This window comes from Acanthochromis polyacanthus, chromosome 6 (assembly GCF_021347895.1).
Source record: "Acanthochromis polyacanthus isolate Apoly-LR-REF ecotype Palm Island chromosome 6, KAUST_Apoly_ChrSc, whole genome shotgun sequence".
Classification (NCBI taxonomy): domain Eukaryota; kingdom Metazoa; phylum Chordata; class Actinopteri; family Pomacentridae; genus Acanthochromis; species Acanthochromis polyacanthus.
In genome coordinates this window covers 36,513,230-36,541,015 of record NC_067118.1, presented here as the reverse complement: position 1 = coordinate 36,541,015, position 27,786 = coordinate 36,513,230, and the positions used below count along the sequence as shown (strand labels likewise).

Genomic DNA, 27,786 nt, shown 5'->3' with positions numbered 1-27,786 from the left:
TCAGAAATTTGGGGAATTTTTTTTGCTGAATTTTTGCATTTTTCTCAGGCAAGGAAACAATATTTTTTTGGTGCCTGTAAATGAGGACAACAGGGGGTTGAATTAAACCAGAAATCAGGTCTGCAGCCACTGAGAGACCTAATCTGCACTCACCATCACACCCACAACTAACTCTTCTAAAGCACACGTCCCTACCTATTACACTGTCCAGGCTGCAAGCTGAATACCTTTTTGGAAACACACTAACAACTGCCAGCAATACACAACAGTCAGGCAGAATTGTTTGAGTTCCACAACACAGTAATACCTTGGCAGGAGCTGAATAGGGAGCAGTGGCAGAAAACTAAATAGAAAGGACAATATGGTGGATTAAATAACTTTGCAGGAGGGACAATGGAGGCGAACTCTGCACTCCCTGCTCCAGTTTGGGAAGTTGTTGGCAGTGTATTACAAAAAGATCCCCTTATATTGGCAGCAGACACTTTCTGCGTCATCTTACAGAAGACTGCAAGAAAGCAGCAGAACTTTTTCTCTCTCTTTCCAGAGTCACACATTGCATGCATTCAAATGTACCCTATATTTCAATACAGTTCTGTAGCTGCTCCTCCAGGACTGTTTTCATTAGGTGCTGAAGCTAAAACATCTCTTTCTGTGACTGTTTCAACACTGTGTGGACAACTTTGCTGTAATTAGAGCGACACATGGTGGTGTCTTGCACCAAGCCCCTCTACTCCTTTGATTTTGCAAGTTTGCAGTGGTTCAACCATCTTTTCCTACCTTTCCAAAAACACCAAACCTTGATCAATTTGTCTTGTAAAAGTTCTGTTTCCTCGCCAAGCTCGAACGCCTCAGTATGAATAACATCCCAGCAGGAATTTGGACTGACTCCATTCTCGTTTGGACTACTTCACAGCATTCTGTTCAAAATGTTGTTCATCTTAAAACAAGTTTTCCAGCCAAATGTGCAGTCAGTGGCCTTTAAAACGGATTGTGTAAACTGGTTCTCTCAGATGGTTTTGATTTAGTCTTTAATGAATATCTCAAACAGAAAGGCCACTCACCCAAGTGCTGATCACTTCTTTTTTTTTTTTTTTTTTTTTGCACCTTTCATTTTTAAACTGGGGATCTGCATGGTGTCAGAGAGGCAACAGGATGTAAACTAGTTCACCACGTCTCCGGTGCTTTTTCAGAACTGAAAGATGAAAGATCTGTGATGCTGCAGGCAAAGAAAACTATAAATTGTATGAGTGAATATGAAGAAAATCCCAGAAGACATTGGCTGTATAGATTCTATAGCCGTCATATCCCCATGCACACTCCCTTAACCTAAATGCTGAGAGAAGAACTGCTTCATTTGCATAATTGTTTGCTACAATGTGAAAGCTGCCTTTAAGACTTTGGCCATTTGAATATATTTTCTGATTTTATCCCCTTTTTCTTGCTGCCATTGTCTTTTGATCCTAGTAGTTTATCTTCTTACGATCAGTTGGAACTTTAATCTTCAGGCTCATATACTCTCAGTAATAAGAGGTGAAACAGGATACTTGTTTATTTCTACATCAGCCAATGCACCGGTATTAGAATTCTTTACACTTTAAATATCTACAGTAGTCACTAAAATCTAGAATCGGACAGACTTGAGCTGTGTTTGCAAATAAATACATCACTTAAACTATTCAATTTCTACATTTTTGTCCTCCTTTAAGTCTGACTTTGCGAGGCATATCGCCAGGGAATGATATTTTTCATGGGTACACATTTATAAAGAGCATGAAACAGATCTTTTTCCTTTAAAACAGAAGAACATTTACAAAAAAATAAAACGTGCTCATGAATTTAGTGACCTGGACATAGCCATCAATGTTCTTGTTATCACATTTAATACAGCATTAATACATTCCTATGCTCTTGCCAGTGCTTCTTCAGATTTCAACTTGGAAAAAAATCCACTCCTAAGATTTGTACGACACCCCAAGATAAGATCTTTTAGCCTTAAAGTGAGGCCAGTGTGTGGATGATTATATTATTGCACTAAACTACGTGATCTGCTAACAGTTACATTAGCATATCCTTGCTGTTTTCTTTGTTATCTTAATTGTGAAAACCTTTTTTCCAGTCCGCCTCCCTCAAACTCTACGAATCCCATACACAAGAAATAAGCGCTCGGTCTCATCACGATTAAAACATTCTAAACTATGAGTCATAATACAGACGTTATGCTGGGCTTCATTGAAACTCTCATTGCAGCATGCAGCCTTTGGAGAGAAATATGACTTTGTGCAAAGACAATATTACACATCTCCCCTGAGCGCAGTGTGGATTTTTAGGTAATGCATCACTACCTGTGTCACCTTTAGACAGAATGCTGTTATTCCTTGCATGCGTCGGGTTCCATTAAGTTTGTCTGATGGACTCTAGATACCGGAGCTGAAAGACGGCCTCTCCTGATGCGTTCTTCCCTCCAACACCTCAAGCTCTGCGTGCAACCCTCCCCCAGCCCCCAGTCCCTGTAGTTATGCAATGACCTTAAATTTAGATCCCCTGTCGATCTTTTGTCGCGAGCATAAAAGCTTGCGTTTCTTCTTGCTCTTTGGGTTCCATGGCAGCCCCTGACTGACTCCCATAAAGTCTGCTGTCAGCTCAAATTAAAATGTTGTGCGGGGTGACAGGCAGGCCTGCCCACCGACTGACTCTGCCCCACTCTGGAATCACACTTTACAGCAGCATGCACACCAAGCACGAGGTTATGCTAAACCCTGCTGAGGGGGACCTACAGCACACAGGGTGGACTAAATACCTTTACAATAATAAGAAAACATTAAACGGTACCTACAAATTGCTATAATTGGATTATACTGTGATAATCCAGCCAAAGCATGAGCATCAAACTCATCCTTGTTGGCTTAGAAGTAGCTGCAAAAAGTTTGGTTTCACAGCAGATAAAGCACCAAAACACATTTAAAAACTCTTGCATAGATGGATACAATCTGTGTCTTCACAATTCTAACAAGCACATGGGTCATTCCAGGTGAAATGACCAGATATTCCTTGGGGGTGTTGCTGCACCATCTTCAAATTAATCCTAAATTTGTATGCCATTAGATAGTCACAAAAGTACTTTATATGCAAAATTGTAGGCCTGTAGCTCAAATAGTTTCTGAGTTGTGGGGGTCTGAAATTTTCAGAATTTGGGCTATAAAAAGCCTCGCCAGCGTTTTTTGCATCTTTCAGTGGTTATTTCTCAGCCTCTAAACATACCAGAGAGCTGTGAGTTGGTAAACAAGGCCTCTGCATGTAGCTAGTGCCCCACAAACATCCCCAGGTGTTTCCCTACACTCTGCAGGCCATGGGAGCTTGCTAAAAATGCTAAAAAATTAAGAGACACTTACTGCTTTTTTGTACAGTGATAGACAGATAGAACTGTAGAAAAATTTGGGGTCTCTGGTACCTGTCCCACACTGAGATTTTTGCCCCCCAAAATAGCCAATTTAAAATCTCGTCCAACTTTGGGAGCTCATATTTTCCAAACTGAGGTACCTAGAAAGCTCCAGTTTGCTAAGTTATCACACAGGTTTGTGTAGAATGGAAACCAGGGGTGTTAGAACACTTCTGTGCAGTATTTCTAGTACTTTTAAGGTCCCAAACTCCACTTGTGAGTAGGTGTCTCTTAATTTTTTAGCAAGCCCCCACGGCCTGCAGAGTGTAGGGAAACACCTGGGGATGTTTGTGGGGCACTAGCTACATGCAGAGGCCTTGTTTACCAACTCACAGCTCTCTGGTATGTCTAGAGGCTGAGAAATAACCACTTAAAGATGCAAAAAACGCTAGCGAGGCTTTTTATAGCCCAAATTCTGAAAATTTCAGACCCCCACAACTCAGAAACTATTTGAGCTACAGGCCTACAATTTTGCATAGAAAGTACTTTTGTGACTATCTAATGGCATACAAATTTAGGACTAATTTGAAAATGGTGTGGCAACCACCATCTGGTGAAACCACACGGAATGACCCACATTGTTTCCATGTCGTAATATCGTCCAGGAAACTGTGCAAAAAGTCTGAAATTAATTTACCAATTTCCAGTTAAACCGATGTGTTTTTCACATGCTGAGCTCAGGATTCAAAAGTAGATTTAAATTATGGCCACAAATAGTTTGGAAAAATTCTTTGCACATTTTTAAGGTTTCATTTCCTGCCACAGAAATTTTAAACCAGGAAAACCATGATAATCAACTGACCTTAATTTGATCCAATTAGATCCAGTGTTGTAAAAAGCTGTAAACATTTTACAGCCACTTTCAAGCTTGGGTGGAGCATTACTTAAAGCTGAATTCTCTCAGTAAAACAGCAGTACAAAGCTCCTAAATCTGCATACCTGCTTGTTCAAACATTTCAGTCTCTTAAATGTGCTGCCACAGACTAATACAGTTTGGCTAGTTTAGCTTAAAAAAAAAACATCAAACGTCACCGTATAAAACATTTACACAAAGCATGCCAGCAAACTAAGTCACCTCTGCAGACAAGAGGAAAGACTGGAGATGAGATATGAGCAGCAGAGATGACATGAGTCTCGTTTTTTTCCGTTTGACACACAGGATGACAAAGGGACGAAGGAAATAAAGAAAGATGGCGAGACGGAGACAGGGTGTGGAGGAGACAGCAGAGAAAGGGAAGTGGTGCCTGCGTGGCGTGAGAAAGCCCTCTGTTCGTGGTCTGTTGATAGGCTGGTGAAGCTGAGGAGGGCTCAGGGCCACAGACCAGAGGGATTTACAGGGCTTTGCTCCTTCCTCTGTGGAAGCAGAGTGTTAACCACTGCCACTGCAGACCCTCTTGCCCCTGCCTGGTGCCCCCTGCAACTACAGCGACATGACAGACGATAGGCCGGCTCCACTGTAAGAGGCTGCTTCTATAGAAAGTGGATCAGAGCCGTACAAAGCCATTTCCATTTTCCTCCTCGGCCTAAATGCTAATCTGCTCATTTTCCCCGATACAAAAGGCCTTTTTCTGTAGAATCACTCCTTCTCCTGATCGCTCCATCCCAGTCCACCAGCACCTCAGCGGCGGCTCTGCTCGGTTGTCCTGGAGAGGCTGCTGAGGCATGACAGTCAGATGGGCAAAGGCAAGGGACCAAGCTGGCGAGCGTCCAGAGGGGGGCTCAAGGGCAAGAGATGGACAGATAACCTTGCTGTGTGGCCCACGAACGGCTGCAGCTGCACGGAGATGATAACTCAATCTGCCCGTCAGACCTCCATACCAGCTCGGCCCCGGGTCACGGCATGCACCGCCATGGGCTGGAGCGTGTGTGGGCCAAGGGACACGGCATGGCTGCGTGTTTGGAGGTACTTACAGTATCGTGCACAGCAAACAAACTACTTGAAGGGGTTTCCACCGGAGCAGTTGGAGCAAATTGTCCTATCATGAAATAATATGTTTACAGAAAGGAACGTTTCATGATAAGGAGTGTGTGTCTGAGTTCGTGGGTCCAGATTTGGTTATAGTTATATTAAATATCTTTATCCTCTTCAGGCTAGGGTCCCTTGCTTTCATTATGAAGCTGCATTCCAGGGGATATCCCCTCAAAATTACTTTCTAGCTTCGACAAAGAAAACAAATCAACATGTGCATGTGTCTATAAACAGTATATATTACCTCTGCAAGCCACTGGAGACCGCTTTAATGACAACTTGACAGTGTGAGTACAGGGATCGGCTTGTTATTTGCAACTGCTAACTACTTTGAGAAATCAGCTCATTTTCTCTCCCTGAATGGAGGTGGCTAACAGTGGATGGAGCAGCGTATTTGCATGACTGAGATGCATTCCACCCCCTGCTTTGTAGTCATCCGGTGGACATTTTCATGCTAAATCAGCGGTTAAATGTCTAACAGGGAATTAGACGCAGACAATTGTTGCATAAGGCTTTTTTTATGCTGAAAGGGATTCCTTCATGGCAAATGCTTCTTGTGATGGAGAAAGTGCTTACATGCTAGGCTTTTACAAACATCTGTTCCCAGTCGCTGGCTCAACCACAATGAATGTGGTTCACGCAAGAATCATAATTGCATACAGACTCGACATACAGACAGAAGGAGTCAGTGTTTTTTTTTTTAACACCAACTGCTTCAAGAGAGCTGCGAAATGAAATCAAAGTTACAGCGCAGCACTTTTTATTTTAACAACAGCAGCCAGAGAAAACTGTAAGCAGCATGGCTTAGAAAATTGAAGCTGTGGGTTGTCAAAAGTTAAAAGCACTAAAAGATTTCACTGGAGGATGCACTAAAAATCAGCCCCAAAAGTTTTCACCGGTTATTGTTGTAAAATGTCAAGACATCATTACAGCTCTTTCCCTGTCTCTACAAAAACTGAAAAATGAAAAACTGCTGATGTGATACTGATCTGAAACAGCAAGAATCGTGACGAGTGTCAGAGAACCCTGTTAGCGCTACGAGTGTCAATGGATTTGCTTCTGTTTTTGGTTCTAACCTGCTGTAGATGTCTAAGAAACAACCTCTAAAATAGAGCCGTGTGCACAAACATACACCCAACTAAACACTGCCGAACATGTACACAAAACAACCCAGAAACCACATCTCTTGACCCACGTCTCATGTGGACACGGTCTGCTTACCTTCTGCAACAAAAGCCATGCAAAATATTATGACCAACCCATCTGCATCACACTTTATCTCTGCCAGATAGAGATAAGTCTGACAACCTACAACAACTACCTACAGAAACATAAAATAAGCATCAGGCCGGCACGAAGCACCGAGCATAAACTTCCAGTCCTGAGGGCCCATGTCAACCACTTCCTGAGCCCTAAGCCTGGATGTAACTGAGGTGGAATGACTTGTCTGAAGCCAGTTGAAGCCGAGCAGTGAGGGGGAGTCAGTGCAGTCCCTGGGAGAGGATGACAGGATCACACCTGCAGACAGAAGTCTGTACAGGCAGCCTGCTGATGGCTATCTGTGCACCGGGGGCTACGAGGGCTAGATGCTCACCGGGGGTCTGATGACTATGACAGCCCTACAGCTGGCAATCTGTCCACATCTCTGCTGGTCCATTTATAACGACAACTCATGCAAATCCATGAAAATGTGCATCCGTACGTGAACTGTCTCATGGCTCTGCTGCAGGGCCGCTTTAAATGAAACAAGAAAACAGGAAGAGGATGCTTACAACGCATTTACCCCACGGAATCAACCTCAACCACACCATGTCAAAGCCTCATGAGATGCAACGGTACAACCCCACTACTGTGGCAGAAGTCTGTGTTTACACTGCAAAAACTCCAAATTTGACCAAGTCAAATTTCGTCTTAGTTTTAGTCAAAATGTCTCATCCCACTTGATTTAAGATAAATTCATGTAGCCCTATAAGGTGCAGTCAATTCCAGCCATTTTCAGTACAAAAAAATCGCTAATATTTTATTTGTAAATAAAAATATGACGAGAAATACAGGGAATATTGGACGTGTATCGCGAGGTGCATTTCCTTGAAAACGAACTATTCGTGGATTATATACCGTCTTCAAGACATGTTTTGGGCAAAATAGTTTACTGGCTCGTTTCATCTGGATGTAAAAGGTTGGATTATGGCCGTTTTTTGTGGAATATTTTCATCTGTGTGTAATAATGAACCCAGAAATGTGAGTCACGCTGTGTACGTTGAAGCCGTGTATAGAGAACGGATGGATGGATATTCGTTGTTTGTCGGACAAATGTGTTTATATTACCTGCTGTGGTAATCACATCTGAAAGTGGTTTATACCGGCGGATTCATGAGAATCTAAGCTTTCCATCGGTGTATAGTGTTTGTATAATCGCGTTTGCAGCTTCAGACATTTAAGGAAATGCTTATGCAGATCTCAAAGTGTCCCACGGGCGGGACACTGAAGCTTAATAGGTGACATTTCAGCAGATGGAGGGACTTGTTTTAAGACAATGCATCTTAAATATCCTGTTAAGTCAAACAATGTGGAAATTATCTTGTTTTAGCCCTCATGTGGTCCTGCGGGTCAAATTGACCCCTTTCACAGCAAGAACTTCCACATTTTCAATATTTTTGGGGACATTTTTAAATATTTTTTAATGGAAAAAAAAAGAAATGTTGAAAAAATGTTTCTTTAAGAACATTCACATAAAAATCAACCAAAATCCAGCGAAATTCACTGGATTTTGGTAGATTTTTCTGTGAATGTTCTTAAAGAAAATATTAGAAGTTTTACTGATATATACGGAATCACTTTAGATTTTTTTTAGGATTTGTCTGGAAGATTTTTATTCATTTATATTAAATATTTACAATTTTTATAGATTTTTTATTTTATAAATTATTATTTCTTGCCAAATTTGGGGATTTTAAAAAAAAAACTTTTAAGGGAAACTTTTAAGGGATTTTCTTAATGAAGATTTTGCAAATTTTTTATAAATTTGGGAAATTTTTTGCTGATTTTTGAATTTTTTTTCAGACAAGGAAACAATATTTTCTGGTGCTGTAAATGAGGACAACAGGAGGGTTAAGACACCTAAGCTTGACAATCCTGGTAAAATAAAGCTAAAATAAGTTTTCCCATCTAATTTTAAAATCTCAATATTCTAAATATCATATCTTATTTCAAGAACTTTTACCAAGACATTTCTCACTTGTTCTATTAGAAGATTTATTTCACTTATTTCAAGGTAAAAGTTCCTTGAAATAAGTTTTTTTTTTCCTTGTTTTGAGAGGGGCATTTTTCCAGTGTAGCTCCTCAACGTAATTACAACCTAGACAAAGGGTTTGGAAACGACAGGCAATTAGACCTCCAGACAGCACGATACTGTTGCAGCTTGAATACGAGAAGTGTGCATCAAAGATCCGGACAAAAGGCACACATTTACAACACCCAGCACTCTGACAGCGAGGGAATTCACGATCATCGTAAACAAAACAGGTGGCATTCACGGCACAAGGGGAAAAAAAATAACTGGTGCTTCAACCAGATAAGCTACAGCTGTGTGGTTTTCATGATAACACTTGAGCCTTAGGATGAGTGGAATAAAACAAGCAGATTCTTTTGTTGCACTCTTTTAAAATCTTGTAAAAGTCTGTTAAAGAACCAAAGCTCTGCGTTGACTGCAAGCACTGCCTGCAGTGACAGTCTATGATTTACAGGACAGCCAGACTGTGGGGCAATCCCACAACAGGACAAGAGTACAGCCAAGAAGGAGGGGGGTAGGGCGGGGTAAGAGCAACAGAGGAGTAGAAGGAGTAAGAAAAGAGGAAAAATGTCTTTGTCTTGCGATATCTCTCCGAGTGTATCTTTGCAAACCGAGTCTGCAGTTAGTAATTAACCTAAACTCCATAAAATGTGGTAATTATAGCAGCGTGCAGCACTCTATTTCACATCAACATTAACACACAAAATTAGACTGTGGTTTGGGGGCATGTTGGAACAAAAGTCGAGAGAGCAGGGAATTTCTTGGAATTTTCTGACTGTCATAAACACAGCTTTTAAAGTGAAAGTTCAACTCCTTTTGTAAACTTTGCAGCTGATAAAAAAAAAAGCAGCGGGTGAGCAGATGATACCTTGAACTTTTCAAAATAAAAAAACACATCAGCAAAAAGCTAATGCAGCGGATCCAGATTTCAGTCCCCCTTAAAGACGGATCAAAGCCTGCTTTTATATCTGCGCTTCCCACAAAGGCTCAGCCGCGAGCAGCCTTGTTTACAGCTCGCTGGCTAGATTGCCTCTCATGATGCTGTCCAGTAGGGGAGTAAGCGGGCCGATGACCTGCAAACTGTTTCACCCCATGAATGGAAAAGCCAGGATACAGAGAAAAAGACTTTTCCATTCCTCTGAGTCAGAGGAGGATTTTAAATAACCTCCAGAGCGATACTCCTCCAAGCCCTCCTGTCTCCATCTACGCTGGCTCGGGCCCATTCTCTCTGTAGCTTTATCTGCAGCCCTCCAGTCTAAACACTACTCAGACTTAATGGATGGATCAACTAAACGACTGTGGATAAAATCACAGTCTGGCTGCCTTTCATTGTGATACTTAAAAAGTGCCTTGCCTCTGACTGCGCTTGTTAGACGGCAAACACGTGACGCTGTGCGGAGAGAAAGTGCATTAATTGCAGTAAGAGGCGTTTTATTACGACCAAATCAAAAAACTAACAAGAAGCGCCTTAACTGAAGGTAAAACGACAGAGCAGAGGCCGTGGAAAGTGGGTAATTGAGCAGAACATATCTTGATGTTCTGGTGAAACGCGGCTCTCCATCCCTCCCTGCAGAAGATGAATCACACCATTGTCTGTGTCATCAAATTACATAAGTGCTACAGAAAATTCACTCAGTTCAATTGCTTAGCAGAAAAGGGAAGAAATTGAATGACCACGGCTTGCTTGGATAAATCAGTTGGGGCACACTTGCATAAAATCCCTCAAGTTCTGTGTTTTCCTGCGATTGTTATTTACAAATCAAATTGATGATTTTATTTCCTCCTAAAAAAAACCTTTGTCCAATAATTTTAGCTAAGCTTACTGTAAGAAAGAGTTAAGCTGTTAGTAGCAAATTCTAGTTTACTATTTTCTTTTAGGTCTGATTTGCAAAAGTTTATGTTCAAATCGTTTCAATATTTAACCCTAATGTTGTACGGGAGGTCAAAATGGGCCCGTTTTAGTTTGAAAATGTGGGGAAAAAAAAATACATTTTCACAGTGAAACAGTGTAACAATTTTGGGAAATCTTTGAACTTTTATTGGTGGGAAAAAAACAAATGATAAAAATGTTTCTTAAGAACATTCACAAAAAAATCAACCAAAATCCAGCCAAATTTGGCTGGATTTTGGTTGATTTTTTTTGTGAATTTTCTTAAAGAACATAGAAATTTTACGGATATATATGTAATCATTTTAAATATTTTTAGGACTTTTTTTGGACGATTTTTACTAATTTTTTTTGAAAATATTTACAAGAAATTTCTTACCAAATTTGGAGGATTTTTTTTAAAAATAAAACTTTTAAGGAATTATTGGAATTTTCTTCCTGAAGGTTTTGTAAATTTTCAAATATTTGGGGAATTTTTTTTGCTGAATTTTTGAGATTTTTTTCAGACAAGGAAACTGGATTTTTTGGTGCTCATAAATGAAGACAACAGGAGGGTTAATTCAGAAAAGGAGGGCAGATTACTCCACCAAGTAATTTAACTTTCTCCATTTCAACACTCACATTTTGCATTTTATACATCAGTGACCGCAGCATCAAAATGCATCTCAGCTTTCGCACATTTTTTCAGTCCCTGGTGCTATGTGTTAATACTAAATTGCGTCTTACCCACAATAACGAGCCCCTTAACGCTGGGTGTCAGCTGCTTGTCTCTGCGTGCCAGACTATAGCGAGAATACTTGTGGCATGACAGATGTAAGGTGTGGTGCACGCAGACAGTAAAATCACCATTAGTGCCTGCTTATAAACAGAGGGAAGGCTTTTACCAGCGCGCGGTTTATGGATGGGGAGGCTGACAGATGCGAGTCGTTGGGACAGGACTCTCTGCGACTGCACAGATCCCGCAAGAGTCCAGACAAGAGCAGACACATCCCTGAGCATGCAGACTAAACACTAAGAGCAATAATTCAGCCGAGCAGCGTCCTTTGCAGAAAGGGCACAACCTGCCTCCTCACTCAGGCCCAAATTAAAGTGTCTGAGTGGTGTGCTGTTGTCTCTTCACTGGAAAAAAATGCCCCTCCCAAAGCAAGAAAAAAAAAAAACTTATATCAAGAAACTTTTACCTTGAAATAAGTGGAAAAAAATCTGCCAATAGAACAAGTGAAAAATGACTTGGCAAGATTTCTTGAAATAAGATATAATATTTAGAATATTGACATCTTAAAATTAGCTAGTAAAACTTATTTTAAGGTTATTTTAAAATCGCTAATATTCTATTTTTAAATAAAAAAAATTACGAAAAATACGGGGAATATTGGACGCGCATCGGGAGGTGCATTTCCTTGAAAACGACCGATTCGGGGATTTTATACCGACTTCAGGACATGTTTTGGACAAAATAGTTTACTGGCTTGTGTCATCTGATGTAAAAGGTTGGATTATGGCCGTTTTTTGTGGAATCTTTTTTTTTGTGTGTAATAATAAACCCGGAAATGTGAGTCGCGCTGTGTGCTTTGAAGCCGTGTATAGAGAACGGATGGATGAATATTTGTTTTTGTCGGACAAATGTGTTTTTCTCACCCGCTGTGGTAATCGCATCTGAAAGTGGTTTATACCGGCGGATTCATGAGAATCTAAGCTTTCCATCGGTGTATAGTGTTTGTATAATCGCGTTTGCACCCGTCGGACATTCTTGAAATTCCTATGCAAATTAGTAGGTGTACCGCCGGCGGTACACTGAAGTTTAAAGGGTTAAGAACATTCACAGAAAAATCTACTAAAATCCAGTGATTTTTGCTGGATTTTGGTTGATTTTTTTGTGAATGTTCTCAAAGAAACATTTTTTCAACATTTCTTTTTTTTTTCCCATTAAAAAATATTTAAAAATGTCCCCAAAAATATTGAAAATGTGGAAGTTCTTGCTGTGAAAGGGGTCAATTTGACCCGCAGGACCACATGAGGGCTAAAACAAGATAATTTCCGCATTGTTTGACTTAACAGGATATTTAAGATACATTGTCTTAAAACAAGTCCCTCCATCTTGCTGAAACGTCACTTGTTAAGTGAATTTATCTTAAATCAAGTGGGATGAGACAATTTGACTAAAAATAAGACAAATAAACTTGGTAAGATTTTGGGTTTTTGTAGTGTTCGAGCCATTTACAGGTAGTAATTTAATTCGGATGCCTTATAGCATCATGTGGAGGAAGAAAACTGCAAAACACATTTTTTAAAAGGTTCGTCATTTGCAAAATAGTTAAATATTTCGTGACTTGCAGCAATTCTCACGAGAGCTGAAGACTGACGCCTGCTGGGAGACAGACAGTAGCTTTTCACGCAGGCACACTTACAGATATCTGGTGATTCGTCCGAGCCATCCGGACAGTCCTTCTCCCCATCGCAGCGCCAACCTTTGGAGATGCAGGTCACTTGGTCCTTACATACAAACTGCTTAGAGCTGCAAGTCTTGGGCTGGTCATCAACTTTGGGAGCTGGAAAAAAAAAAAAAAAAGGCAGGGAAAAGCTGATGTGTCATCAAGAAAAAAGCCACCGCGCCTGGAAATGCTTTCAAATCACAAATACATTTAAAAAGAAAGCCTCATGCCACCAGTCGGAGAAATTTCACCATGAAAGCAAACGTTTCATTCAATTTGTCACGTTTCTGTTTCTCAGCAGTTCTGCAGAATCTACATAGGAAATTTCCAACTTCAAGCAACATAGATTTTTACCTCAGAGGGGCAAAGCAACGTGGAAGGGTCAACCTAAGTTTACAATGACGTTTTTGTGTCAAAAGACCTACAGGCCAACTCTATGCAGAAAAAAAAACAACTCCTCTACAAGTTTATAACCAACAGTGGCGCCTTGTAGTTCTGGGTTTGTTTGTTGTTTCCCTTCTTAAGGACATCTAATTTCTTTCTGCCTTTTTTTTTATTGCTCTTAAGGTGTTTTTCAAGTCTCACCACAGAGGCTCTTTCATGTGTCACAGCTAAGACATAACTGGGCATTCAATCACCATCTGACCCATGGGAAACTGCAGAGCATGGTAGTTCTGGGCAGCCAGTCAGCACAGATTGTTGAGGTGTACCACAGCAACGCTCACGACCCGTCAGCGCTCCGACACCGCTGACAAGCTTTGACTCGGAGAAAAAAAACCCGTTCAAATGGAGCTCTACCTTCACGGCGCCGCACCGGCCTGTCAGCGCCAAAATTTGCCGCTTATTCGAAAATTGACTCTTGGGGTCATTTCATCCAAATTACAAAAAAGGAAACACATTTTCTCACTTACTTCAAGTGGTATCTAGCAATAAAGATAGTTTCAGTTTCATTTCCTTGTGTTTCTTTTTTCCTTGAGATTTCTGCCTCTTCCACAATTCAGCCAGGAGGCAAACTGAATTACCCTGCTGGCCGCATTGAAAAGCTATTACCTTATCAATTTTCACAGGGGCTATTTTTACCAGCTGAAAGCAGATTGAATGAAAACTGGCTGGATCTCTTTAAAATTTTAAAAGATTAGGTTTAAAAGCTTCAAGCACCCATGAGTGGAATTCTACACTGTAAAAATTCAAAATCTTACCAAGTCTGTTTGTCTTATTTTTAGTCAAAATGTCTCATCCCACTTGATTTAAGATAAATTCACAAGTGACATTTCAGCAAGATGGGACTTGTTTTAAGACAACGCATCTAAAATATCTTGTTAAGTCAAACAATGCGGAAATTATCTTGTTTTAACCCTCGTGTCGTCCTGTGGGTCAAATTGGCCTGTTGTAAAGTTTGAAAATGTGGGAAAAAATTAATTTCACAGTGAAAACTTCCATATTTTCAAATTTGTTTGAGAAATTTTTGAACATTTTTTGATGGGAAAAAATGTTCAAAAAAATATATTTTTAAGAACATTCAGAAAAAAATCCAGCGAATTTCACTGGGTTTTGGTCGATTTATTTAATGTTCTTAAAGAAAATATTAGAAGTTTTACTGATATATAAATATATATATGTGTGTGTGTGTGTGTGTGTGTGTGTGTGTGTGTGTGTGTGTGTGTGTGTGTGTGTGTGTGTAATCATTTTAGATATTTTTAGGATTTTTTGGAAGATTTTTATTCATTTTTTTGAAAACATTTACAATTTTCTTTTTTATGTTTTACATTTTTATTTCTTTCCAAATTTGGGGATTTTTTAAAATAAAACTTTTAAGGGAAATTTTTAAGGAATTTTCTTCCTGAAGATTTTGCTAATTTTTTTTTATAAATTTGGGGAATTTTTTGCATATTTTCAAGGCAACAATGTTTTTTTGGTGCCTTAAATGAAGACAACAGGAGGGTTAAGGCACCTAAGCTTGACAATCCTGGTAAAATACAGCTTAAAATAAGTTTTTCAGCTAATTTTAAGATCTCAATATTCTAAATGTCATATCTTATTTCAAGAAATCCTACTAAACCATTTTCCCTTGTTCTATTGGCAGATTTTTTTTCACTTATGTCAAGGTAAAAGTCCTTTGAAATAAGTTTTTTTTCTTGTTTTGAGGGGGCATTTTTTTCCAGTGTATTCATCTATAAGGAATGCAAGGCTACACATCATCAGGAGCTTAGATGTTTTTTTGTAATTTAGTTGAAGTGGCCCTTTAAATTGAACCAATTATAAGAAAAAAATAATACTAAGAGAGTACATTTTCATCTTCATTCAAAAACAGATGTGAAGAAACCTGACATTCTAAGTCCACATTTTCCCCTCAATATACCGAGGAATGAAAATAGGTTGCCAGATGTATACAAGGGAAATGCTTTCTTTTCTTGTGAATCGTCAAAAATGTCGCACACAATGAAAAGCAGACCACAATGGCCAATTTGAGCGAGCAGGCTGCTGTTACTGTACTGCTGTGCAGCGTTGCTCTGGGAAGGACAGCACCAAAGGTCTCATTGTGATTCTCTGCAGAGACTGAGCCCTCGCTCGCCCTGGATGACTTGCCTCCCTATGTACTTGGCAGGCAGGGAGGTGTTTGGGGTGGGTGGTGGTGGGGGTGCACCGCAAGAGGGCTGGGATGTGACTGAAATCACAAGAGAGCATGAGGCTAGTGTATCATTGCAATCACGTTCCCTTTGACTGTCAGACTAAGGGGTTTAGCCCCTGGTCTTTTTCATCTGACAGCGAAGCGTATGTTTAAGGAACACAATAGGACGTGTGAGTGTCATGTTTTTGTGGATACAATTAGAAGCTGAAAGGTAGCAGGGATCAAATCGCAGTATTATCATAATATGAACAACACCGTGATACTCGAGGAGATTAAGAATAAAAGAGGGCTGGATTTTAAAATGCACGGCTGCAGCCCCAGTCCAGTGTTTACACAACGGCAGGAGCAAGACTTAGAAAAAAGAAATCAAGTGATGCAAGAGGATAAGATTTACACTCAGCTTAGAGACATCACGCCTCAGAGTCTATTAAATGTCATAAAGATATGACAGGATGTAAAATCTGAGAGTGAGAGAGAGCTGTAGAGGCATGGACGAGACCACTGACTCAGAAAAGACAACATGCACACGCCCAAGCCCTCGGTGAAGGAATGAGATCGAGACAAACTGGCCTCAAGCCAACTTGTTAGATTTGCCTCCTTTCAGTTTACCAATGTCCTGGTGCATTTGGGCTGGTGGTAAACACACAGGATTTGCCCGTCCTTATATGTTGCCATTTAATCTGCCTCAACAGCCTACAACCAAAGCAGCAGCCATACTGACTGGGCCCTGAGCTGAAATGACTGAAAGCATTGAACCCTCCGCTATGTGAAGGCATTCCCTCAGACTCTCTGGTCCCTGTGTGAACCAACTGGGCTGAACCAGTTGTTCCCTATGAGTGGGCATAAAACTGGAAATAAAACATTGTGGGTTCTAATTTTATCGTCGCTTTACACACCAGCATGAAACGACCGCAGAGGGGAGAACCTCTAAGCCTAATTGGAGGTTGTGGCTGAGGAGGGGTTGGAGACCGGGGCAAAGACTGGCAGCCCTCCCCTTCAGCGCTCCTCTTTCAAAGCCCACTGAAATATCCCAAACAGAGATGTGAATTGTTAATTCAGTCTGCAAAGTCACTGTTTTTCCAAAGTTACTGCCAAAATGCTGACAATTTTGGGGGGGTCCAAATCAGGCCGTGATGTTAAAGCATTCAAGTCTTTTCTACCTACAAAAGCCAATAAGAAAGGCCTTTATTTAGCCTCCTGGGACCGGACCGGCAGCAAACACCAATCCCATTGAATCAAGGTACATACTCTGCTTACATGAACTCGTTTAAGCCCAGAGTGCTCGCTTCCAAAAGAGTTCTCGCCTGATAATACCATTCAAAGTGAAGCATTTCCTGCCACAGCTGAATGGCAACTTGATCACGCTGCTGTGACTAAACGGTGGGAAATCCCACAGCAGTAAAATATCCGAATCACAAAACAAGAGGATTATCAGATTTAAAAAGATAAATAAATAAAAATAATAACTTCCTCTTCTGTTGCGTGCAACTTTAAAAAGATCAGACATGAAAAACACATCCCTTCCACATTCAGATAGCTTGACAAAAACAACCATCCTGTGGGTCTCTACTAGCGCAAAAATGCACCTAATTAGAGAGAAACACGAGAAAACAAAGTTTCGCAGCCTTAATCGAAACCCTCAAGAGTGCTGAGCTTCACACCATTGTTCAGTTACAGCAACTTTGAAAGCGCTATTGGAAAATCTATTCCTGAACAGAAGCTGCACCATGCACAAAAATCTTTATTTGGCTGTCTTTCCTGAAGCACGTTCTAAAAACAGCTGTCTTCCGCAAAAAAAAAAAAAAAAAACTCACTGTGTGTCTCTGTCACCCTGATGCAGTTACAATCTGTTGCCCTGGAAGTGTATATCATTTAAAATATCTTTACAGGAGAGCGATATGGTAAAGGCATTAAATATGAATGCTGAGAAAGTCATTGAGACGACGATAAGCCCAAAAATGGAGTCCAGTACTCTGCGAAAATGTCTTGAGTATTTGTCCAGAAATGGGATTAGTGTTTCTCCTCAAATTATTTTTTTTCTCCTCCAATGGATTCCAAGCTCTCACTTGGAGAAGGACAAATTCAAGGACACTGAATGAGGAGATTTGTGCCAAACTTAGAAATCAGACTGGAATCCCACTTTCTTTCCTCATTACAATGTCAAATTGAGAAGTCACTGTGAAGTCATGAGTTGGGCCAATGAAACCTAAGTCTACATGGAATGAGTAGCATGAAGCAGAGATGTGGGATTTATTTTTTTAATTGCTATAATTCAACAAGTACGCTCGCCCTTTTTTGGTGCTCTGAGGAGGGGAATAATGGGCTAAGCATGATTGCCAAAGAGAAGCTAAAGTGACTCACAAGCTCCTCCGTGGTGTTGTCATTAAAAGATCTACTGAACAAATGTTTAAATCCCGAGTTGACATACACATAATGCCGTAAATCACTGCGTTACTTCCTGGTATGTGGATGCCCGGGCTCCAGTTGGCCGACTTGGTTTGACTTTGAGCATACTGCCAGTTGTATGGAGCACACACTGTATTTCCTTATGCAGGCCCACTGGAGCTCTGCACTGTTTAAACAGAGCATTCTGAATTTCCCCCCCAAGCACTGTGCGTGGTAAAAGGCATTAAACACGAGCGAATGAGCAAATGCATAAATGTACACAGAGCCCCGACTCATATAGAAACTTCCCCCCCTGAAATAAAAGGAACAAAACCTTCCCTTCATGTGCACGAAGGAATTTAAGTGCAATTTTGTGTTTTATGTAACCTAAAATTATTTTAAAGCAATCTCACAGGTCAAAAGAGACACTGTGGGATGGAACAGGATGAGGCGGCGAGTAAATAGTGTTGTGGCACCGATTCCGCAGCCAAAATGATGGAGGCCTCCAGACACCGTCACCAGCTGGGACGCAACAGTGACCCACTTTCCCCCCCCTCCACCCAGATCTGTCTGCCTCAATATGGCCATCCGTTCTCCACAGATCAACTCCAGATCCACGCAGCACATTCCAGCACCTTCTAATTGGTTTCATGTGTATAGCTTCGCCTGAAAAAGACAATCTGTTACAGACGAACAGCTAGGTTTTTTAAAAGAAACCAAACAGCACAGGCTTTTGAATTCAAGGGAGAAGTACTTGTTGCTCGGCTTCTTCTCTGGTGCCAGAGAGTTAATATACAAAGTGTGAGAGATGGTTCCATTTGGCTGTGATATGTACTGCAAGTTTGGTTTAGTTAAAAAAAACAAAACACCACACTACCATCACAATGAGCGTCCTCAACAAACACACAGACTCAACTCGAATGTTCGCCAAACAATTTGATGTATGAAATTTACTTTTTGTCCCACAAGCACAAGCCTTGAACACTGAGCACATATTCAACCCAACCCAATGCCCTTGTGGATAATTTTGAGGCTGAGCAATAGAGCATGGATTCTATTAAATGCTGTTAAAAGATAACAGTACAAATGGGGGAACGGAAATGACTTGAATGAATAAATAAATGGGATTCTGGCTCTCTGTAGTCTTGCTGGGTGCAATGACAGCGACATGAGAAAGTAAGAATGAAACCTGGACTGTTTCTCGTCAACCATCACTTCTGCCTTTCTGGCCCAGGATTGTGAAATGCAGGTCTTTCAGGGAGTGGGGGAAAAAAAAGGAAAAGTAACTAGACTACAGTGTGTAATTAGAACCCTGAGGTCAAGTTTTGAAGTGATTTCTCTGTGCTCGGTTTAGCAGGATTTCAAAGCCAGAATCCAAGCATTTCAAGGAACAATTAAGACCAAACACGGACCACGGGGAGCAGAATGAGGGCAGGGAGAAGTTGTTATTCGAAATCTGTGCACTGTATTAATTATTCAGATGGAGGCTTGCTTGTTTTTTTTTGTTTTTTTACCAAAATAAGAGCCTTTTAGGTGGAAGAGGGTTGAATGTACAGGACACTAATAGGCACGAATGGATAAAAGTGTAATAAACATGGTCTAATGTAAAGCCCTAATTTAGCAACAGCAGCAGCCTTTGAAACAACTTCTTCAATGGTCACACTGTGCACTGCCCATCCAGTGGAAACAACTACTTAGCTTTGTGCGAGCCGAGTCACAGCCAGGCATCAAGGCACTTAAACCCAGCTCACGGTGCTCATATAATATCTATGGGCTATTCACCTTCTAAAATGCAATAGCCATCTTCAAAGAGGTTGAACGTGCATAAACAGCAGAAGACTGCGTTGAGTGAGTGCCTACTCTAGTGCCTGAAAGCCTTGTTTTTGTGTCATTGCACAACAAAAGGGTTCAGCTTTGACCTCGGAGGTAACCTGATGAGGCTCTGCAGGACGTCGCAGGCAAAAGCAGTAAAATGCAGCACCGTAAAAAGACATACACTGAGTGAGCGCGATCGATGGGCATGAAAGATAAATGGAAATAGGCTCATGATGCCGCTGAAGCAGAGGTCTTCACACTGACCCTGTAGTCTCCGCATAGCGTAGCTCTGTGTGGGGAAAAGTCAACCCAGATTCGGCTGTTATGAAAACAGAATACAGGAGCCACAAAATGAAGGCCGGACCACATAAATTGAGGCATTCAGTGCAACTCGGATGATTGTAAATGTGGGCTTGCTCCTGTCCTTTGAAGCTGCCAGCAAAAGGGTAGGAAAAGGGAATAAATTCACCATGTTCCTAAATAAGGAGTATTTACTTGAGCTGAAGGATGGTTGTTTGTGTGATTTAGTGTGCGTGGATCGCTGTGAATCCCTCATTAGACTCACTCTAAAGGAGGCAGGAATGTTACTGGTTCAATAATCGCTAGGAATGACTCATAAACAATACACAAATGAGTTGTCATCCACTTCACATCTTAACAGATGACCTCTTTGTTGAGTGGTGAGATCATGAAACTTGACTGTGAAACAAAAGATGCCAAGTCGTCATGGATGTTCTTTAGGCCATCTGAGAAAGCAGCTGATGCCACAGTGCCAGCATGGAAGACTTAACTCATCTAATGAACAGTTTGTACTGGAAAAATTAAAGTGTACAGAGCATAATTGTGCCACAATGAGAGAACAACTCCGCTTCTTTCCACTTACTTCACTTTGACGTAGCATCTGTGGACACTGACAAGTTATGTTTTCAGTCTTGGTTGTTTTCTTGGGAACCACAGAGTTCATCTAACTGGTTATGGGCCATTGCATTTTAAGAAAAGGAGTTGACCTCCTTGGAAAAATGAACAATTGAAAATGTAAATGAAACCTTTGCCTAAGTCAAGAACTCTCTTGTTGCTTTCTTGACACAGTTCCTACAAACTTTCTGACAGAAACCCTTCTCATAACTTGTCAGTTTCTGGTGACATTATTCAACCCCTCGCTGTCATCTGGACTTAGACTTTTGGAAAAACAGTAGGACAACCTCTTCTTTCAAAACACATGTTCAAGATATTCTTGATCATTTCTGTCCGATCTCTAATCTGTCATTTCTTGCAACCTTCCTAGAAAATAATTGTAGTAGAGTAGGTCAATTTCTTTTATAAATGGTAACAAGGGGAGGTCACAACACAGAAACTACACTTGTTTGGATTTTGAATCACTTGGTTATAGCTAATGTTTTACTCCTGTTGGGTCAGTCTGCAGCTTCTGACACCGTTGACCATAGCATTTTCTGTGAATTTCAATGAAAAAACACATTTTAAACAATGGTGGGCATTTCAGCTTTATATTATTTAGATTGGTTCTATTCTCATCTTTCAGGGTGTAAATTTGGAATTATCCATTAGCTCCTGATCACCTAAATTATGGAGTTCCACAGGGTCCTGCTCTTGAGCCACTAGTTTTTCCCATTTCTATGCTATCATTTGATGCACTTCCTTCCCACACTGCTTACCATCTTTGATAAACTTTCAAAACTCAAGTTATTTATACCTTCCAAGAACTTGCAAACAGTAATTAATGCATTCACTCCATCACAGTAACATTACTAAAATACGCTGTTCTCTTGCCTCACACAACAAAACCTTACTAAACTCAAACCAATTCAAATTGCTACAGCCAGACTCATAACTTGGCCCAACAGGAGAGAACAAAAGCAACTCACTTCACCGGTTTCCAGGCTGTTTAAGAATAGACGTTTAAATTCTATTGATCATTTTAAGGCTTGTACAGGGTTAGCTCCAGAATATACGGCCGACCTTCTGACCTTCTACAAGCTGAAATGCAACCCGAGATCCTTTGGTAGGTCACGGCTACCCATTCCTTCCTCAAACTTTAAAAACAAATGTGACTGAACCTTATATTTTTGGGCCCCTCAGGTGTGGAATGATCTTCTGGAAGAGTTAACACATTTTTTTACTTTCAAAAGTTCACTATTTTACACTCGCTTTTATTGATTTCACAGCTTGTATTAGCGTCTTACATTGTGTTTTACTGTGATATCCTTGAACTGTTGCTTGTCGTTTTAATGGTATGTAAAATGCTTTGCAAATTGCTTCAAGATAGATTAGACAGATAGATTAAACCTTTATTGATCCTGCAGAGCGGAAATTTTCTTCTTTTTATAAAGGATTTAATAAACAAAAATTACGATTATTACTGTTACAACTAGGATTCTAATTATCATGATTATTATTATTATTCAGAGAAGTCTATCCATGCACATCCATAGAAATTAAATTGATATCTACAACAATATGAAAAAATCCCTGAAATTGATATAATATATAGTTTGGATCTCGTCCCAAAAGCAGTGATATTTTCTTAGGTACTAATCAATTTTTAAAAGCTTTTTGTAGGCAATACAAAACAAGAGTTTACTGAACTGGTCTAAATATATTCCAAATTTTGAAAAGCATTTGACAATCCTTAGTGATTTTTTTTCCCAATGTTGCTATTCCCTTAGATATAAGTACTGTTTACACAGACTCAGTATCTTTGCAACTAACACCATAAAAGTTTGCTACACATGCGCTTACAATCCAATGAGACCAAGCACCGTGACTTTGATCAAAGTAAACAGCTTTCACACATTGCAGCAGGCCATGAAATTGAAATCTTATCTCCATATATCTGATCCTCTCCTCTGACCAGGTGTGAAAGCAGCCAAGAGTCCCTGAGATCAATCGATTCTCCAGTCAAGCACGAAGTTAGCAATACTGCCGACATCTGAGCACACGTGTGCATGATCTGGTGAAGACAACAAGACCGACACACAAAGATCTGCAGCTGAAAGTCTCCTGGGTGGCCAACTCCAAGCATCAAGTGTTGAGTTCACCATCAAATAAAACAGGAGCAACAAAACCCTGTCTTCTCACAGCTGTACCAGATGTAAAGCAAAAGCTTCTAATCTTTGCAACGTTTGAACAGCTTTGTCTTTATTACTAAAATGTGTTTTGTTCATGTTCTGCCTGTTCAAATAAAAAAAAAATCGAATTTCTCAGAGACGTCACCATATTAACATTGGAAAGAAACAGAAACTAAAAAGCCTAGAGGGCCTGATTTAATCAAAAACCCAGCGAATCTTAGAGAGCGGAATTAACACAAACCCACACACTCTATTTGGTTAAAGCCAATCCATTCCTTTTGGGGTCTTAGGAGCTAAACAGGATAAACAGTGATGTAGCTTGCAGAAAACACCAATTACAGTACACCCCTGCTATTCACAGTCAACAAACACTGCGGTCTCACGCCTTCAGTATGTGGGCAACAACACTGAAGACATTTATGTTAATCTGGTTTTACCTTCTAGTCACAGTTGATTGCAATGCAGTGCAGGAAGTGGAGGGATAAAAAGGGGATCTTTCCGCCGACTGCAGTCAACAATACCACCGTCTGCTATCATCATTTCGCGAATATTTTCACTCGGTTCAGAGGAGCAAAATGCAAAACACCTGCACATAAGCTTTATATAAAATATCACGCACAAGCCAAAGAATGTATCGAAACTGGACACCTGGTTGTATTTCACTGCAAGTACTTCTTTTAATCCTGTTGCTTTTTGGTGTGTGTGTGTGAAGATTCTGAATGGCAGAAAATCATTTTGGGGATAATCTGTGCCACCTGATAAGTTTGCAGTCAACACACAGCCTCAGGCGTAGAAGTTACAAAAACCACTCCCCGGTGACCTCCACTTGGAAAGGCTGAAGAGAGCAATCCGAGTTCTATTATCTGTTGAATTTGTATGGAGGATGCTGAATTTTTCCAGCAGATGTTTCCAGTGACAGTTCTGAGGAAAAGGTCCCATTAAAAGGGTCAGGCAAACAGAGTGCGGACTCCTCAGGAATTCAACCTTTTTAGCCTCTGACCCACATTTAAACATTTCACCAACGGGATTCTTCGCCCTCTGAAGGTTGTTTGAGATCGTATATGCACGCTCAGGATACTTTCTAACTGTATGTAGAGAGCCGAGGCACACCACATTGGACCATTTAGCTTCTTGAAATGTGGCATGTTTGCAATTCACCAGCAAATGAAAATCTGTTTTCTAAGCTAAGAGTTGAAATCAAACTGCTGAAATGACAAGCCACTTGATTCCCAATTACAGTGACTGCAATGTCAAGTATAGCTGAAACAATAAGTCAGTGGTTTAATCAGCTGCTCACCACTTAATCAGCAACAACTTTAATCGATCAGGGTTGCAACTTAGAATCATTTTCATTATTATTTATTTTGCGAAATTGTTCTTTGATCAATCACTTTGTCAATAAATTGTCAGAAAATTGCAAAAACACCTCATTGCAATCTTCCCAATGCTGAACTGTTAAAACCAGTAATACTCATTTTAATACAACAAGCATCATATATAACAGAGAAAACACCCAGTCCTTACAATGAAGAAGCTGAAACTTTAGAATTTTGTAATATTTTTGATCACAATGGCTGCCGGTGAAATGTCTAATGAATGACTCATCTTGTCATCTCTCATCTCACTTATTAATTTTAGAAATAAAATGCAAAAGGTTTCATGTTCCAGCTTCTCAAATGTTAAAATTTGCTGCTTTTTCTACTTCTGCTGCAGTGTTAAATGAACAGATGTAGAACTCAAAATCAATCTGAATGTCTCTCTTTGGGCTTTATGAATTGTGACTGGCCGAGATGTTTCGTAATCATACATCAGAAGCTAGCTTCGGTTCAAATTGTGTTCAGGTTTACTCATCTTCTCTCACGACTTCACAAGATCTAGACGGCTCCAAGTATTGTGCTTGCTGGAATACACTTTGGCATTCTTTTCAATACTCTTTTCAACTTTCAAGACCAATATCAGAGAGCTCTATCTATTAATTAACTTAATTTTTGGTATCCAGTCACTTCCCCTCCCTCTGGTCCTCCAATGGGACGCTGGTAAATGAACTGGTACTAATGACATAACTCACATACATCCCATCGCTTCCATCCCAAACTCTCCGTGATGTAACTATGTGTCAACTCCAAGACTTGACTCTTGGTGAAGTTTTTTTTTTTTTTTTGCTTCACCCTCCCTCACCCCGAGCTCTTCAGCCTACCCTCCCACCCACCCCTTTCAGTTGAGTCTAAGTTGGATTAATGGTCTCCCTGTGTCCAGATGTTACATACTGATGGAGGAGGAGGAGGAGGAGGGAGGAGCTTCCCCTCTCCTGTATGTAACCTCAGCTATGGCTCTCCCTCCACTAAACTCTAATGAAACTTATATAAGATCTTCCAACACAAAGCTGTCCTCGAGTTTTGTTTTTGTAGGAGGCAAGAATGGAGACTTTTTTCATGTGTTACTTCACATTGATGTCACATATATCCATCCAGTGCAGTCAGATCACAGCTGGACATGGCATCAGTGCTCGTGCATGAGTTTTTAAGCCTTCATGTGAGTGTAGATGAGATGAGATGAAGAAAAAAGTGCAATTTTCCACCTTTCCCTGCAGTAAAAATCAACAGGTCTGCATTGCACTGTCACAAAAGCAATGGTGCATTTGATGCCTCATTATTGCACTCGGGGATTTAGAGAATCCAGGGGAGCTCCGTGCACGATTCTTCACTTCAGACAGGAGCTACCTGGCTGTCACCAATAAACCGCGATTCCCAGGCAGTAAACTGACGCTGCACGTCGGGACAAGCCGCGCCATTAAGAGCCAGCAGACACAACTGTTGTTTTCATCTGCGCCAACTGACTGAAAACAAACATGAAAGCTGATCTTAAGCAAACGGATCCCACAGGTTTGATATGGAAGTCAGGTGTGCTGATTGTGGATTTTTTTTTTTTTTTTTGTGAATTAGAAGAAGCAGCAGGTTTGGCTTGAATGGTGGCTATCAGCTAAGCCATAATGAGGAGTTGTGCGCTGTTTTTGTCGCAGTCGATCAGATATGATGCAGTTTTTTTTTGTTTAAATAGGTCGCTCATGCATGTGTTGCCTTTTACCTGCTGAATATTCCAGCAGTGAATAACCCCAGTGTACGCTATCCTCACAGGGAGGCCCTCTCACACTGTCTGCTCACACTGGAGCCCTGCTACACAACGCAGACACATTTTTAAGGCTAAAAAACAACAATATTTGTGCGCTGCTTTCTCCGATTTCAATGCTTTTCTATCATGATCGATGTCTGAAAGAGCCTCTGTGTTATCATGAGCCGATTTTGTTTTTGTTTTTTTGTGTGTGTGAGCCTCCAACTATGGGCCCTGATGCATTTGCAAGGAAAGAGAGGAGGGGGTTAAAAGTGGCTCATGCTTTGCCCGAGTATCACAATGCAAGATAACACAACAACAGGCTTCTTACCTACGGTTGCACCGTTAGGAGAGAAGATCCCCGAGCAGAGTATAAATCCCAAGTAGAGCAACCTCATCGCCATCTCCGGAGCAATGCCCCCCCTCCGACGGCACCGCTGTTAGAAGGGAATAGATGAAAAGTTGGCTGGATTTCTGGAAGCAAACAGCCCGATCGAGCACCTCATCCGAACCCCTCTTCTTCCTTCAGCGGGTCCGGTGTGCGATTGTCCGCCCGGCTGCACCCTCTCTCAGCCCCGCACGGTGGCCGCTTCACACGGAGGGGGCTTCTGCACGAATCTAAGGGGTCTGGCTACAGCCCGGCGAGGCTATAGGCGATGGAGCAGCACACTCATGTATATTTCTAATTGATTATCGGCATCCAAACATGATGCACGGGGAGGGAAAGCTGCTGCGTGTCGGTGGGCTCCGTGCTTTCACCACACCATGCCACACCGGGGTCGTCCAGTCGGAACAGAAGAAGAAGCCCTGCAGCCGCCCGGCGCCGCTCAGCTCATTCCGCGGCGAAGTGGCAGAGAGGATTGAAAAGGTGGACGCGTTTTTTCTCGCCGTCGGTGTCGCCCCGTGTCTCCCCGTGCTTGTGCCTGCATGAGTGGATGGTCAATCTCTCAAGCCCCAGCAGCACCGTGGACGAGCCCGTGACGTAACGCCCGACTCCTCAAATATGGGATAACTAAGCGACGACCCCCTCTCTGCGCATGCTCCAACACACCTCCTTTTCTCTTATTTCACGGGCTTTTTCGTGAACAGTGGAGGTGGGAGTGGGAGAGAGAGAGAGAGAGAGAGAGAGAGAGAGAGAGAGAGAGAGAGAGAGAGAGAGAGAGGTGGGGCTGCAACTGGGGCTCCGAGATCTGCCATGTTGGCTCAATATTTCCACAGATTTTTTTTTTTATTTTATTTTTGCCTGTCCACAAAATTAAAGACAAAATTTCAAACAGCCAATTGAACAAAAGTGTGCTCCCTACCATTTAAAATCAGGCTATCCCAAACTTCATATAAACAAGGTAAACTATATTGATCCCTCACTATGGAAATTTATGTTAAAGCAGTTTGATGCAGACAAGGCAGAAAGAAGCACAATAATTACAAAAAATACAACATAGGAAAAAAAAAGAAATCTAATAAAATATAATGATTAACCTCATATGACCTGGAATCAACATATGTGGACATCTTTTTTTCCAAAAAGAGTGTATAAATAATAACAATAATAAATATAATAATAAAATAACAACAATACTAATTCTAGCAATTAAAATATAATATTAATTTAGCATAAATATAATAAAATACAATAAATAGAATCATCAATATTGTATATTATCCGATTATGAAATTTATTGGTTACTCCTTTTCCCAAATAACTAGAAGAAATCCAAAACTGCAATCCCAACCAAAGCTCAGGTC

The 27,786-nt window shown here is 40.8% G+C and overlaps 1 protein-coding gene across 2 annotated transcripts in view; it reads right to left on the bottom strand.

Annotated features, from left to right (window-relative positions):
• Positions 1 to 27,050, bottom strand: part of lrp1ab (low density lipoprotein receptor-related protein 1Ab) — a 106,994-nt gene extending 79,944 nt beyond the window's left edge. Inside the window, exons 1-2 of one of the 2 annotated variants that reach the window (XM_051950162.1) lie at positions 26,372 to 27,050; positions 12,994 to 13,134 (exon numbers count right to left, since the gene is read on the bottom strand). In XM_051950162.1, coding sequence (XP_051806122.1) covers positions 12,994 to 13,134; positions 26,372 to 26,444 — 214 coding nt within the window. In that variant the 5' untranslated portion in view covers positions 26,445 to 27,050. The remainder of the gene's footprint in view (positions 1 to 12,993; positions 13,135 to 26,371) is intronic. The other variant, XM_051950163.1, reaches the window with a different exon arrangement.
• Positions 27,051 to 27,786: the final 736 nt, after the last annotated feature.